The sequence below is a fragment of the Neovison vison genome, chromosome 9 (genome assembly GCF_020171115.1).
Source record: "Neovison vison isolate M4711 chromosome 9, ASM_NN_V1, whole genome shotgun sequence".
Classification (NCBI taxonomy): Eukaryota; Metazoa; Chordata; class Mammalia; order Carnivora; family Mustelidae; genus Neogale; species Neogale vison.
The window spans coordinates 86,170,183-86,185,092 of record NC_058099.1 but is presented as its reverse complement, the minus strand read 5'-3'; the positions used below and the strand labels follow the sequence as shown (position 1 = coordinate 86,185,092).

Genomic DNA, 14,910 nt, shown 5'->3' with positions numbered 1-14,910 from the left:
GGGTGCTCTCTTCCATTCTATTCCAGATCTTTCTGATTTTTTAAAAATGATTTTATTTATTTATTTGAGAGAGAGAGAGAGCATTAGAGGGGAGAAGGTCAGAGGGTGAAGCAGACTCCCTATGGAGCTGTGAGTCTGATGTGGGACTTGATCCCAGGACTCTGGGATCATGACCTGAGCTGAAGGCAGTTGCTTAACAAACTGAGCCACCAGATACCCCTGATCTTTTTGAAATGTGAATGTACAAAAGGAAATCACTGGTTTAGAATGGTGCATACGTTATAGAATTGCAAAGCTGACATTTAAAAAATCATTAGTACCTGAAACGAATATTACACTCTTTGTTAAATAACTGGAATTTAAATAAGCCCATAGAGACCCCGGGGAGCTCTCCTGCCTTTTCTGTCCAAGGGGTAGAAAGACAGTGTCCGTGAGCCAGGAAGCAGGCTCTTACCGGACACTGAATCTGCAGGCACCTTCACTCGGGCGTCTCAGAACAGTGACAAATAATTTGTGCTGTTTAAGCCCTTCCGACCCTCCCCCTATCCCACCCCCAAGTCATTGTTAATGCTTTTCATTAACAAACTGGAAGCGAAAATGTACCATAATGAATGCATTGTGGGTTGGGTCTTAATTTCAGACTTGCTGACGAATCCATTGTAGATGGGAATTTGTGGAGGATGAAATTGATTTTGAAGCAAAGCAAAGCAAAACAAAACAAAACAAAAAAAACCCTTTTTCTCATGTTTTTATCAATGTGAAATTTTTTCAGGCAATTTGAGCTGGTTGAGAGAGTGTTTGGACAACGGAGTCGGCGTTAATGGCTTAGACAAGGCTGGAAGCACCGCGCTCTACTGGGCCTGCCACGGGGGCCATAAAGGTACTAGCTTCTGTGGGCTGTCCTCACCGTCCGCGCTACCAAAATCGTGCACCGCAGAGAGGAGACGGATTTACAGAAACGAAAAAACAATCGATTCTTTTCAAGTCCGTTAGAACTTCGGCCAAAAAGCCTTGTTCCTGGAAGGTCTGGGAAGCAGTAGGTAGAATACTCACTGCATGGACCTCCCTCACTGGAAAGCCTGGAAACTTCCTTTCCTCTCCCAGGCTTGGAAAGGTTACAGGAAAACAATAGTCATGTAAAAACAAACCCCTCGATCTGATCTTACAGAAGAAAGGGGCAACAGGGACTCCTCCAGCTCAGTTTCTCCCAAGATACGCTTTCTTGATTTACTTTTTAAGTTGAATGCACGCTGTTAGATGTAGGGGAAGGACAGCATTTGCTTAAGTTAGTGATCAAGTTAGTAACCTTCTCAGTTACAATCGGTAATATGACAAGTGGAATTTCTACATCTGTTTCAGCCTGACCCACACCCATTTACCTCTCCCTCCAGCACACACACAAAACAAACACAACAACCAGAAACAAAGCATCCAGCAGATTAATAAATAGCAGAGCCAAAGGAGAAGTTTCTGGCTGTTTCCCAAAAGGAAGCCAATCTTATTTTAGCTAATAAACACAGATTAGTTAAATGAATATAAAGTAGCACAGTAAATGTAGAGGTAGTTCTACAGTGGTTGCTGTGTCAAAATGCAGAAGCCAGATTATCTGAAAATAACTTTTCCCTAGATAATTTTCCTTTTTAGGTTCTTAAGTCCTGTACTTCCATACATTTAGACAATTTTGTTGTACAGATGTTCTTGAAGATTCTTCTAAAGAGTCCTCTCTTTTAAAACTATTATGCCTAGCCTTATCAGCCTTTTCCTTTTCATTCTTAAAAAATATTTCTCCTTTTAAATTTCAGACGTAGTGGAAGTGCTGTTTACTCAACCAAACGTTGAACTGAACCAACAGGTAAGATCGTTTACATGGAAGTCGGTGGTCATAACACACCTACCTTGTTCTCGGCTGCTTATGGGTGGCTTATGGGCATGCAAAGGCCTGTCTTGGTGCCTTGAACTGACCTCTTCTTATTTCATATCTTCCATACACTTTTTTTTCAAGATTTTTATTTATTTATTTGACAGAGAGAGAGAGAGAGCACAAGCAGGGGGAGTAGGAAATGGAGAGGGAGAAGCAGGCTTCCCGCTGAGCAGGGATCCCAATGCAGGGCTTGAACCCAGGACCCTGGAATCATGACCTGAGCCGAAGGCAGACACTTAACAACAGAGCCACCCAGGCGCCCTTCTTTCATTCACTTTTTAATCAAAACACTATAAACATGTAGTTTAAAAAGTACTATTGTCCTGAAGTCCAAATTGTTTAAGCCCAAAGTGTGTACCATACTCCATTGTTCCCACTCCCTCCTTCTGGCTGTTAGCGCTTTCCTCTTGCCTTCATGTCATTAAGGAAGATGCCTACAGAGTTGTCCCCTAAGTCAGTATCTTTATAATGCTCTGGTGTCCTGTCTGAAGGCTTCTGCTTCTCCCTGCCCCCAGTCTGATCTGCCAGCTCCCAACCTTTGCTCCTCTGGTCATCTGCCAGGTATTCTATTAGAGTTTCCAGTATGTTACTCTCTGTAGAGTAACATTGTAATGCTTACAAGTATTATGGCTAAATATTGCTCACTGTTTGTGTCATTTCTGTTTCCGGCCTTACTTTTATTTAGCTGGTTTTTAGTTTTTGTATCTCACTGGAGACTTCTACACTGTTTCATGTTCTCTTGACATGCTTCTCCAAAATGTGTAAGATAACTGTTTTCTCCCCGCCCCTGGCTCCACCCTGCCCGGGAATGGTACTGGTACCTCCCGACATCCTCCTCCTCATTCTCTGATCTGAGCAGCTTGGTCTCTGCTGCCCTTCGCTGTCTTCCTGCGAAGCCTTTCCTTCACCTCCCTCCTGTGATATGCCTTCACCTGTTTGCATTCCGCGTTTGTCCTCCTGTTGTTGAAGAACCTCTTCAAGCAGATTGCTAAGAAAGGGGTCCAAGGGATTGATTGGGCTGAGAGAATTCGAGGTTGAAAATGATTTCCTTTGGAATTTTGCAGGCAGGCCTCTAGGGTACTCAGTTTTTAGGATTGCTTGCGAGAGGTTTGATGCCATTTTGATTCCCATTCTTCTGCGTGTGGTCTGCTTTTTCTCTCACCCAGAATTGTCCCTGTGTCCGTGGTGGTCTGAAATTTTACCATGATGTGGGTCTCTTCCCAGTAACAGTGGTGGACTCTTTCAGCCTGGAAAAATATTGTCTCGTGTTTCTTTTCCAGTTTTCACTGATCATTATCTTTGTTCTTTGGTTCTGGAATGCTTGTTTGTAATGAGGTAGGACCTCTTAATGTTGAGGCTCCAGTTATTTTAGTTTTTCTCAGAGATCTTCTTATCTTCGTGTTTTATCTTGGTTACCTCTTTAATTCCTTTCTGTCCTGTGTAAGTTTTCTGTTGCTGTGTAACAAAACACCACAGACTCAGCAGCTTAAAACGACACCCATTTGCCTTATACTTTCTGTAGATAGACCAGAATTCTGGGCGTGGCACAGCTGGGTTCTCTGCACAGGGTCTCAGGGGCCAGAATCAAGGGCACAGCTGGGTTCTCTGCACAGTGTCTCAGGGGCCAGAATCAAGGGCACAGCTGGGTTCTCTATACAGGGTCTTAGGGGCCAGAATCAAGGGATTAGTTGGTTTCTCCTCTGGAGCTCAGCTCCTGTTCCAGGCTCACTCAGGTTTGCCAGGAGGATTGAGTTTCTTGCGCCCACAGTGCTCTGGCCCTTAGCTTTCAGTTTCTTGTGCCCGTAGTGTCTGTGGCCCTCTCCACAGACATTTCACAACATGGCCGTTTGCTTTCTTCTTGAAGGCCAGTGGAAGATTGTGTCTCCGATGCTCCCCCTTTGGAAAAGGGCTCACCTGATTAGGCCAGGCCCACTCAGTATAATATCCCTTTTGATGAAGTCAGCATCAACCGATTAGAAACCTAATTAGGGGAGTGATATCCCATTGTATTCCTTAGTCTCACCCATACTCAAGGTGGAGGGATTCTTCAGGGGGTGGATTCTAGGAGGCAGGGACCTTAGGCACCGTCTTAGAATTCTGCCCACTAAAAGCTTTTTCTTTTACTCTGATTATTATTTTCAAGTAGCATTTTTTTGTTCCATTATGCTCTTTTCATGTTATACCTCAGATCTATGAATTGGAGCTTTTTAAAACATTTTCTGCCATTCACTGTGTCTTTTTCCCCTGAGCTCCATTAATTTTGGTTTGATCTTTTCTCAAATAATGGAGGCTTTGCTAGTACCTAGTATTTCCAAATACCTACTGTCTGAAGTGTGGTAGATGTTCTGCCTGCTCACGGGGCTTCTTTGTAGGGCGACGTAAGATATTGGCTGTTTCGCTGGGTGATAACCAGATGTCAGCATGAATATCCTCTTCCTCCTCTGCATGTGAGGCTGTTGAGCTCCACTGGAGAACTGTCCTGTAGCCTCCTGCCTGGGGATAGATGCTAGACCATGCACTCTGGGGCAACTTACTGCTCAGCTTGTCGGTTTCAAGCTTAGCCACTGCTTTTAGCTCCTGGCCTCATTGCCACCTTACCTTGTACCTCTACGTCCCATGGGCTTGGAAACGATCTGGTTAATTTCTTGACAGGGTAAGTCTGCCATCTGCACGGGGTCACCTGACAGCAAGGAGTGAGGAGGGTGATCTAATTACTTCCATAATAAACACTTTCACCCAGTCCTCTTGTTTTCACTCCCACGCCTCTTGCCCGCTCCAGTGTCTCCAGGCATCTCCAGTTGCTAATTCATGTAGGGTTTCTGCAGGGACAGATCTGCTTGCTTCCTCCTGGTGTCTCCTTCTGCGGGCACCTATAGGTCGCCTGGTGTTCTGCCCAGTCGGTTTCTGCTCCTCCAGCCCATCCCCTCCCCCCACATAACTTTTCTGTCGTCTTGTGACTCTTCTTTCTCTCTCTAGAATTTTATATGATTTTGTGACTTGTTCTTGTAGGTTTACTTAGGGTGAACCTGAATTCATGCACATTTTCTATTCTTTTTTAAGATTTCATTTATTTATTTGACAGAGATCACAAGTAGGCAGAGAGGCAGGCAAAGAGAGAGGAAGGGAAGCAGTCCTCCTGCCGAGCAGAGAGCCCGATACGGGGCTCGATCCCAGGACCCTGAGATCACAACCTGAGCCAAATGCAGAGGCTTTAACCCACTAAGACACCCAGGCGCCCCTCATGCACATTTTCAATCCACACTCTATTTTTAAAATGCTGCTTTCTCTCTCTTAATTCACTGTAGAACAAGTTGGGAGACACAGCCTTACACGCTGCCGCCTGGAAGGGTTATGCAGATATTGTCCAGTTGCTTCTGGAAAAAGGTAAAGGGTGTGCCCAGTTTATCCAGCCTTCACGTACCCTGGAAAAATAGGCTACATTCAATTATATTATTTGAGATAGTAGGAAGAATAATAGGCTCTGTGTTTTGAAACTGGGATTTTAACTCACTCTGTCTGTATCACAGGGTTGTTACAATAAGATGAAATTACAGTATTGAGGTGAATTGTGCGAAGCTTTTAGTATTAAATTGAAAGTTCGGTAAGCTCTAAGGTTACATATATTACTTTCAGGACTTGTTTATTGTATATTTCTGCAGGATTAAAGGGCCTTAGAAGAAAGGTGTGCGTGTGTGTGTGCCTGTGTGCGTGCATGTGCAGAGAAGATTCTATCTCGGAAGGCTGTGTGGGTAAAGTTGCTGAGGTCTCTGTTCACACAGGAAAGTCTTGATAGATAAGAAAGCAAGCTGTAGCTATAACGTTCAGCTTTGAGCTGAACAAGTGCTAGACGGACGAAGAATGAGAAGATCCCTTGATTCCCTATTTATCTACAAGTCAGAGGGGACAGTGAAATTATGGGCTGACCATCCCTCTGTCCATCCACTTGTCCCACACATATTCATTATAACAGTTTCGGAGGGCCAGGCACCCCCCCACCCCCAGCCAACCATGGTGTACCCTGGTCTAGAAGGCTATACGTTGCTTGAATTCCAAGGTGTCCTATAGATGCTCTGTCATTAGGGCTCCTCGGAGCTATGTTGTGGGATATATGAGGAAAAAATATTAACCGGTTTAAAGTGTGTTGATGATGTAAACCTCAGGTGTAAAAAAGATTAGCGTGAGGACCACTGTAGCGCCCCCTTAAAGTTATGCCTAGAACTGCGCCTTCTATGCCTCTGCCACTAAGTTGGGAAAATGAGCCTCGTCTGAACTGAGATGTGCTGCATGTGTAAAATGCATGTCGAATGTCAAAGACTTGGTGAAAAAAAGATGTAAAGCATCAGAATCATTTTTATGTTGGTTCTATGATAGACCAATCACCTTTTGGATATACCGCGTTAAAGAAAATGTATTACAAAACGAATTCCTCTTTTTTGAAAATGTGGCCACTAGAAAACTTAGAAATGAAATATATGGCTCACATCGCGTTGCTGTTGGGTAGTGTGGGTGGAGACGGACACAGGAAATGGTTATGTCTTCTCTTGCGATGCTGGCTCTGAACATTTCCTGTCCTGACAGAAATCATGTACATGAGTTCTAAAATGTAATTTAATGTAGGATACAATTAGCCACAGAACTCTTAACCTCAGGGTTTTTTTTAACCTGTAGCACAACAAGAAAATGAGGTTTCTAGACCCTTTGCTATGGGTAGATCGGGATCTGCTCATGAGGGAGATTTTTATACACGTCGCCATATTCCTAATTAAGTACGCCAAGCTTTCTTAACTATTTTTGTGCCTTTGAGTTTCATACATTTATTTTTTTGTTTATGGAAGAGGATGTGGTTACAAAGAGAACAGCACTCTCCTATACTGTGGCAGAAAGTGCAGATTGGTAAAGCCTTCTTGGAAAGCAATCTGACAGTACCTTGCAGAATGAAAAAATGTACATATCCTTACATTCCAGCATCACTTCTAGAAAACCAGACCTCAGAAAGATGTTCAAGGAGGTATACAGCAGTGCTGTTTGTAATAAAGGAGCAGCCTAAGTGCCCCTGGTGATTAAATAAATTTTGCAGTGTCCACAAAATTGAATACTTAAACAAATGTTTAAATAGGTTGAGTTATAAGGATGTGTATTAATAAGGAATAGTATGAAGGAATACCACTATGTATTGTTAGGTTAAAAAATCAGTTTACAGGCCAATGTATGTGCTATGAATTTGTGTATATATACATAGATGTCTGTGAATGTATTCATGCACCTAAGGGAGATGAGGGTTGATGCCCACTTGCTGGGAATGGTTTCCTGTGGACAAGCTAGAAGAAGGGGAAGGGATGGGTGAGTTGGAGGATGAAGTGGGACTTCAGCATACTTCTATATTTTTAAATCTCTAACAACAAAAATGTACTCTTGAGTTCTGATGTAACTTTTACCATCGTGAAGACGAGGAAAAAAAGCAAGTAGAAGCTGGGCTGTGGGAACAAAGGATTGCCTCTAGGTTTTATTGGGTGACTTTTCTAATTTGCACAGGAGTCCACTTACAGATATAAAATATTAATCCCCTCAGGCACCAGCCATGTATATTTTTTCAAGAAGCAACGGGTGTATTATACTGAGTCTCCAAAAACTAGTGCCAAGACACTGTGGAGTCTGACTGGCTCAGGATTCACCTTGGGGAGGGCCCCCTCCCTGCTGAAAACTCACATGCAGTATTCTAGGCACTTGAAAGAAAAGGGTAATTTTAATGGTGCCTAATTATCAGGGGCCCCTGGCAGCAGGCCCCTGGATTAAAGATGGCCAAGTGGGCTCTTACTGTTCTGAAAAAGCTGACATTAGCACCAGAGGGGTTTTCTCGTTCGTTTGGCCCCAGCTGATTAGTTCGAGTGGAAGGAAGACTGTCTGCTACTCTAGATTCTTCAGAAACACCTGATGTGCTTTTCTTGTGTTGCGGAAAAGGTGCGAGAACAGACTTAAGAAACAATGAGAAGAAGCTGGCCCTGGACATGGCTACGAATGCCGCCTGCGCGTCTCTCCTGAAAAAGAAACAGGGCACAGGTATTCAGCTTTCATCCTTTTTTTTTCTTTTCTTTTCTTTTTTAAAGATTTTATTTATTTATTTGACAGAGATCACAAGTAGGCAGAGAGGCGGGGGGAGGGGGGAAGCAGGCTTCCTGCTGAGCAGAGAGCCCGATGCGGGGCTCGATCCCTGACCCTGGGATCACAACCTGAGCCTAAGGCAGAGGCTTTAACCCACTGAGCCACCCAGGCGCCCCTCGGCTTTCATTCTTTGTTCTCCTCTGGCACCATCATGACCAAAGATGATCATCTTAGAATGGGCAAAAAACCACTCTTCTCAGGAAACTCTTCATGTGGTTCTGAGGTTAGGTTTTATCTCCTGGGTCTAATTTGGAATGTTCGCCTTAGAAGAAATACCTTCTTGCAAATAAGTTGAAGAGACATTGACCTTTTAGTATTTTATTGTATGTTTCCTGTGTTCCTTACAATCAGGTTGTAATCGCCTTGCTTTCCATTAGAGCCCTTATCAGAGAGCCCTGGTCTCCATATCCTCGTTTCAGAGAGGTTTTTACTATCTCTAAATATATTTTTTTTCAATTAAGTACTAAAGAGCTCCATAGTTCTATTTGGTTTTTATTTTAAATGAAAGTATCAATAAACGATAATCAGAATATTCTAGACTTGGTAAGCAGTTTGGTGTTTGCTTACAGACTCTGGGTGGTTTTTAAAAGTAAAGTTTAGGTATATATCCTTAAAGATAAAAATATCTGTTGGTGTGGGAGAATAGGTTTGAAAGAATAAAAATGAAAGGTTTGTGTGGTTGTTTTGAAAAGGTGTCAAAGAAAAGGTGTTAAACGCATTGTCGTCCTTCATAATTACTGTTCAGAGACCTCTCAGCACATAACCTACTGAACGAACCATTCCCCCTAAAAGAAATACTGGGAGGATGTGCTTTAACTCTCCTTCCCATTCCCCTGTCCTGTCTCTCCCTTTCATCTGCCATCAGCCTCCTGACCCACGAGGAATTCAGAGGTAGAAAAAAGAAAAGCAGGAGATGATTTGGTTCAGTCTCCCCCCTCCGCTTCTCAAGCCTTCCTTTACTCCTATGTTTGGCTCTCTAACGCCACTTTGAAGGAGAAGCCAATGATTGATGCATCTCTCCCGCCATTTTCTAGAATGGATGCTAGTATAATGGAGAACTCATTTCACAAGTCTTCATTTCACATCGCTACTCACAATTCCAACCCTTCTCTGTGTTGCTTTGGAGTCAGAAGTTGAGACTGATTCATGCTGGTGCAGAATCACCAGATCAGCTTCTGATACATTTCTGGTATAGAGGCTCAGTCCATTTGTTTCCATTTTAAGCTGAGAGTCCTAGCACTGTCAGAGTTCTGAGCTTGTGTAATGAGGTACTGATTTCTGTTTCATCATGTGAATCACACTCCCATTAATTTTTGAACTTTGGGAAAGCTTTTTTCTTCCTTAGCTAAGTACCCTTTGTTTTATAAGAAGAGGCAATGTTATCTTGTCTTATATATAGCCCAGTTCCAGCAGAAGCAACAAAATAAAGTCAGTCCTCTGGTTTCCTGCTTTAGTTGATCAAAAATCGCAAACAGAGCTTATCTCTTCCTGACTTACCAAGGGAGCCACCAGAATTATCCTCCTTGTCTGTCCATCACCACATTCCCCTCATAGCCCTCCTCACGAATCTGCTGTTCCTTTGTTCTTTACTCCAGATAGGTCTTTGCTCCAGATTTTTATTTCTTTTAACCTTCAGTTCAGATATAGTGCAAATCATTAAACCATTAAGAAACTTGGATTCCTTAATTATTTAAGCTGTGAATTCTCACTGGCAGAGATAGTGTTTCTTTAAAGTAATTACTCATGCATAGATGGATTGAGGGTCTGCTAAGCGAGTGAGCAAGTATTTACCAGCTGAGGGGTGCTCCTTAGCAATCCTACATTTTGATTGAGAAGCCATATATGTACCTATGAGGGAGAAATACTTTTACTTGGAGCCTGTCTCTACCTTCCTGCTGCCTTGGTTGGTTCTGGAAGTTGGACTATGGCCTAACTTCCTTTTTTTTGCCGCTGACTTCCTGTTGCTCTGTTTGCTATGTGGGTCCCTTCAGAATGTCCTGATCATGGACTAAGACTTCTTATGAGCTGAAGGTTATCAGAGACTCATGTACACTATAAGCTTGATCATGGTAGACAAGGAAAACGCCACACTTGCATTAGACCCCAGCGAGCTATACCCAGAAGCCTCCACGTGGGCAGCAGGAGCTGGGGGAGGCAGATGGCAAACTGCTCTTTTCCGCTTCAACTTTCTACAGTCTTTGTAGAATGGGGCTGGGAGGAAAGTCTCTTTTTCTCTGTTCATGCCAAGTGTCTTTAGGCTACTTTCCTAAATTTGTATTGATTAGATAATGGACTCATTAATGAGGTAATCTGGGGGCCTGGCACACAGAGACAAGAAATGAACTTTCACATTTTAGTTTTCATGTTACCTTTTTCCTCTCTTTTTTCTTGCTTCATTCCATAATCATCCAGTAAAATATTTCAATTTGTATTGTGATCCTAGTTGGAATCAGAGTTGACTATTGGGCCATAGAGGTAATTATCAGCACAAACTCTGCACTGAAAAAAGTATATCCTGATGTTTCTTGCCCGCTTTTAAGAGCACATCTTGGATTTTTGGAAGAGAAAAAAAAAGTTCCATTTTTGTAGTTCCCTTGGGTAACGTTGGGATATGAGTGCGGGACCAGGGTTCAACCCCACCTTAAGGGTTCCACACTGTAAATTCTTTTTCCAGTTTTTACAAATTGGGACATAATTTATATTAAGTAAATATATAAATCCCAAGTTTACGTCTTGATGTATCTGTGTGTGTGTGAGTGTAAGTGTGTGTGTTTTAACTGTGCTCACACCTATTTGCCACAACCCAGATCAAGGTAAAGCATATTTTCCATACCAAGAAACCCCCTCCATATTCTCCCTTTCTCTCATCATTTGCCTGTGCTTGAAAACAGTATGTACTTTTTTGTGTCTAACTTCTTTTCACTTAATACTCTATAAGATATATTTAGGTTACTGTGTCTTTCTTTCTACCACTTATTTATTTATCATTTGTTTGTTTGTTTGTTTGTTTGTCTTAAGTACTGGTGCTTGATTTGGAATGTGCAGATCCAGGTCAGTGACACTGGGGAGAAATGGAAGTGACGTAGGAAAGAAGGGGATGCATCACTAGGAGATACATTATTATTATCATGGCCATGGCCCAGGATGGGCGGGCTGTGAAGAGATACAGCTCCTCAGCACTTGGCCATATGAGAAGTTTCCAGAGAAACTGTGCCTGGGCGCAATCCATGAAAGGAAGGAAGGTGGAGGAGTTTATTTGCCTGGCTCATTCCTGTCTCTTGATTTCCTGTCAGGAATGTTTGTGCCATGGCGAGCCATCTTCTCTTGCTAACAGGAGAAACGAGGTTGAAATAAAAGGCAGAAGTAACCATGGAAGGACAAAGACTATCTCAAGTGGCAAAACATAGGATTGTAGTAATGAAGTAGAGTAGGAAAGAGCTTTGATGTTGTCTTTTGTCTGTGGCTCAGAAGGTTTCTTTTCCTAAGTTTACAGCCAGTCTGAAGTTTGTGAGTATGTGTGGGATAGGACAAAGTATATTCTATCCAGGTCTCCGAATTTCTCATAAGGTGGATGGACACAAATACCGAAACCTGGAGACTTCTAGGAGTTTGGAAGCTGCTGTGAAATCTTTGAAGTTTGCCTCTATTCTGATTATAGCCACTTGTTCCTTCATGTTTCCTTCTTGTAGATAAATCCATTTCAACTTCCCTTGTACCAACTCTCCCTTGTCCCTTCCTTTTTCACAATAATTCTAAATTTATAAAGATAATGACTGAAAAAAACTATAGTATCATCAGCATGTATAAAATTAATAATGCCTTTGTATCATCAAATAAATCTTGTCATTGCCCAAATTTCCCCTTTTTTTCTCATATATGTTTGTTTATGCTTTATTTACATATTTTTTAAAGATTTTTTTAAAAGATTGTATTCATTCATTTCACAGAGAGAGAGAGAGAGAGATCACAAGTAGACAGAGAGGGGGGGAAGCAGGCTCTCTGCCAAGCAGAGAGCCTGATGTGGGGCTCGATCCCAGGACCCTGAGATCATGACCTGAGCTGAAGGCAGAGGCTTTACTTATTAAAAAGCTTTACTTTTACTTATTTACTTATTAAAAAGCTGGGTCACTTTTCTTGAAATTTCCAGTCTAGATGGCATACGTGCATATGTGCCTCTCCATAGTGCTCTTTGTCATGTTCCTCTTTCCTCTGTATTTTTGTCAGTTGGTGTTAGATCTAGAGCTTTGATTAGATTTTCCATTTTATCCGTCTACCTAAGGGATAGAGGGAAACATACTTCATGAAGACAGTTGTTTCATCAGAGACACATTACCATTCATCGATAATCATTGTCTGGATCCACTATTTCACGGACAGTTGCAAAATGGTGATATTTGAATTCTGTCACTCCTGTCTCAGTTATTAGCCGGAACATTCTGTTAAAAAAAAATTCCCTTCATCCATGGCTTGATTACTCAGAAGTAATAGTTTGTGTAATAGGGGCAGAATAAAGGCTTGATTTTTATCCTTTGTTAATGAATTTTCAAAATAAGGTACTGGTTCCCTATTATTCTCCAAAGAGGTCTGGTGAATTCTCCTTGGTGTATGTTGAAATACCTGCTGTGTTTCAATCCACTATATTAGTCTTTATTTTTTTAAAAAAACATTTTATTTATTTATTTGACAGAGAGAGAGAGAGAGATCACAAGTAGGCAGAGCAGCAGGTTGCGGGGGGGGAGCAGGCTTCCCACTGAGCAGAAAGCCCAATGCAGGGCTTGATCCCAGGACCCTGAGATCATGACCTGAGCTGAAGGAAGGGGCTTAACCCAACACTGAGCCACCCAGGCGCCCCAGTTTCCTTATTTTTAAAAAAAATTTTTTTGAAGATTTTATTTATTTGTGAGAGCGCATGAGCACAAGCAGGGGGAGTTGCAGAGGGAGTGGGAAAAGCAGACTCCCCACTCAGTGGGGAGCTCGACGTGGGGCTCGATCCCAGGATCCCACAATCATGACCTGACCTGAAGGCAGACTTCTGCCTTAACGGACCGAGCCCCCCAGGCGCCCCTAGTATCCCTATTGATAGTCCCTCTTTGGCTAGTGGAGGCCTTTTCAGGTTGGATCATGAGTCTTTGTAAAATGATGCTCTCTTTGATAGCATCCTTGCTTTATGCTGGGTTCCAGGTGAATCGTTTACATTTTCTGCCCCAGACTTGGGATCAGTGACATCTCCAGTGAGCATAGGGATTGAGTGTTTAGAAACTATGATCACATACACTTATTGAACTCTAACAGCTCTTATACTTCCATTTCCGTTTCCCCCTAAAATGATACCTCATGTAGTCTGTTGCTTATAGGCATTTAACTAGACACTTGAATAGGTGATCAGTTAAAGATCAGATGCCTTCTTTTTGAACCCTGTCCAAGCCTGATTTAACATATGGTGGGATACTGTTCTTTCCGTTTCACACTTTTATTTATTTTGTTTCATTCTTTTGCTTCTGAGCCTACGTTATCCGTAGTTTTTAAAGTGAAACTGAAGCTTCTGTGTTTTCATTCTCTTTCTTTTCCTTTTTCCCCCACATTAGTTATCTTTCTACCCAGTGACCTTGCCCTCAGGTAAGGCCTCGCGGGTTGTCGACTGACTGAAGCCACGTCTGTGCACTTGTCTTTGGGAGAGGAGGTTGGAAGTACACTGGTCAGAGTGGAGGGGCTTCCCGTGTGTTCCATGCTGGTCATGGTGCATGGGGCTGGTTGCATTTTGTGCAAGGTAGATTAATGGTGCATTAGCATCACATGCTTTATTTTTTTGCATGTCTAAGGAACATGCAGACATCTGTAATTGTCACCCTCTGTGGCAGCAAATCCTCAGCAGTTAGGCAAGAAAGCAAAAGTTGAAAAAGATCCTTGGGGGCAGTACAGTCCCAGGGTCTGAGGAAAGATTACAGTTTGTGGAGCTATCAGGAGCTTTGAAAGTGAAAACAAAATCTGAGCAATTTGTAATGTCTCTGTTTTGCTCTGCCCTCCATTCTGTTTAGATGCTGTTCGAACATTAAGCAATGCCGAGGAATATCTTGATGATGAAGACTCCGATTAATTCCCTTCTGGAGATTCGAGAGCTAAAACATCTGTTGCTTTTGCCATTCCAAAACCTTTGTCTTTGCCAGAAGAGTGTTGGTAATTGTTTTTTGTCTTTTTTTTTTTTTTTAAGTCTATATGAACATGGAAGTATTGCACTGCGTTTGCGTAGAACGTGTAAATGGGTAGGTTTTCACCTTCAGTTTGCCAATAAGTGACTGGATACTTTGCTGTATAAAGTACATTTTTGTTCACCAGAGTAGAACAAGAAGAGATTATTTCTATTTATCAAGTTTTAAAGGAATTAAAATTTTTTTTTCTTTAAAAAATCAGAATGGTTTTTGGTTTTGTTTTTTTGTTTTGTTTCGTTTTATTTTTGTTTTTTTAAGTTCTTTACCTCAAGGATTGAAATATTTTGAATGGATTTTTCAAGGGAAAAATGCTTGTTATAATAATGAACCAAAAGACTTAACAGAAAATCGTCAGCTATTCTGACAAAAATAAACATTTTAAGAGACTGTATTCCTTTTGTCTGTTTTTGTGGATCACTCTTTGCTGGTAAATAAAGCTCTTTATATTTAGGTAAAGGCTGATTTTATTTTTTAAGTCCTATTTCATATTTATTAGCACAAAGGAATGAAAGTAGCCACATTTCTGTTCAACTTTATATATTTGCTTTAACCTGATTAAAGTCGAGACAATAATCATGGAGAAGATATATTTATAATGAAATACATAACTTCAGTAATTATTAG

General features: G+C 41.8%; 1 protein-coding gene across 1 annotated transcript in view; it reads left to right on the top strand.

Moving 5' to 3' along the window:
- OSTF1 (osteoclast stimulating factor 1) overlaps nucleotides 1-14,677 on the top strand; it is a 52,543-nt gene extending 37,866 nt beyond the window's left edge. The window contains exons 6-10 of the mRNA XM_044265872.1: nucleotides 773-880; nucleotides 1,803-1,852; nucleotides 5,227-5,305; nucleotides 7,880-7,978; nucleotides 14,116-14,677. Coding sequence (XP_044121807.1) covers nucleotides 773-880; nucleotides 1,803-1,852; nucleotides 5,227-5,305; nucleotides 7,880-7,978; nucleotides 14,116-14,174 — 395 coding nt within the window. The 3' untranslated portion in view covers nucleotides 14,175-14,677. The remainder of the gene's footprint in view (nucleotides 1-772; nucleotides 881-1,802; nucleotides 1,853-5,226; nucleotides 5,306-7,879; nucleotides 7,979-14,115) is intronic.
- Nucleotides 14,678-14,910: the final 233 nt, after the last annotated feature.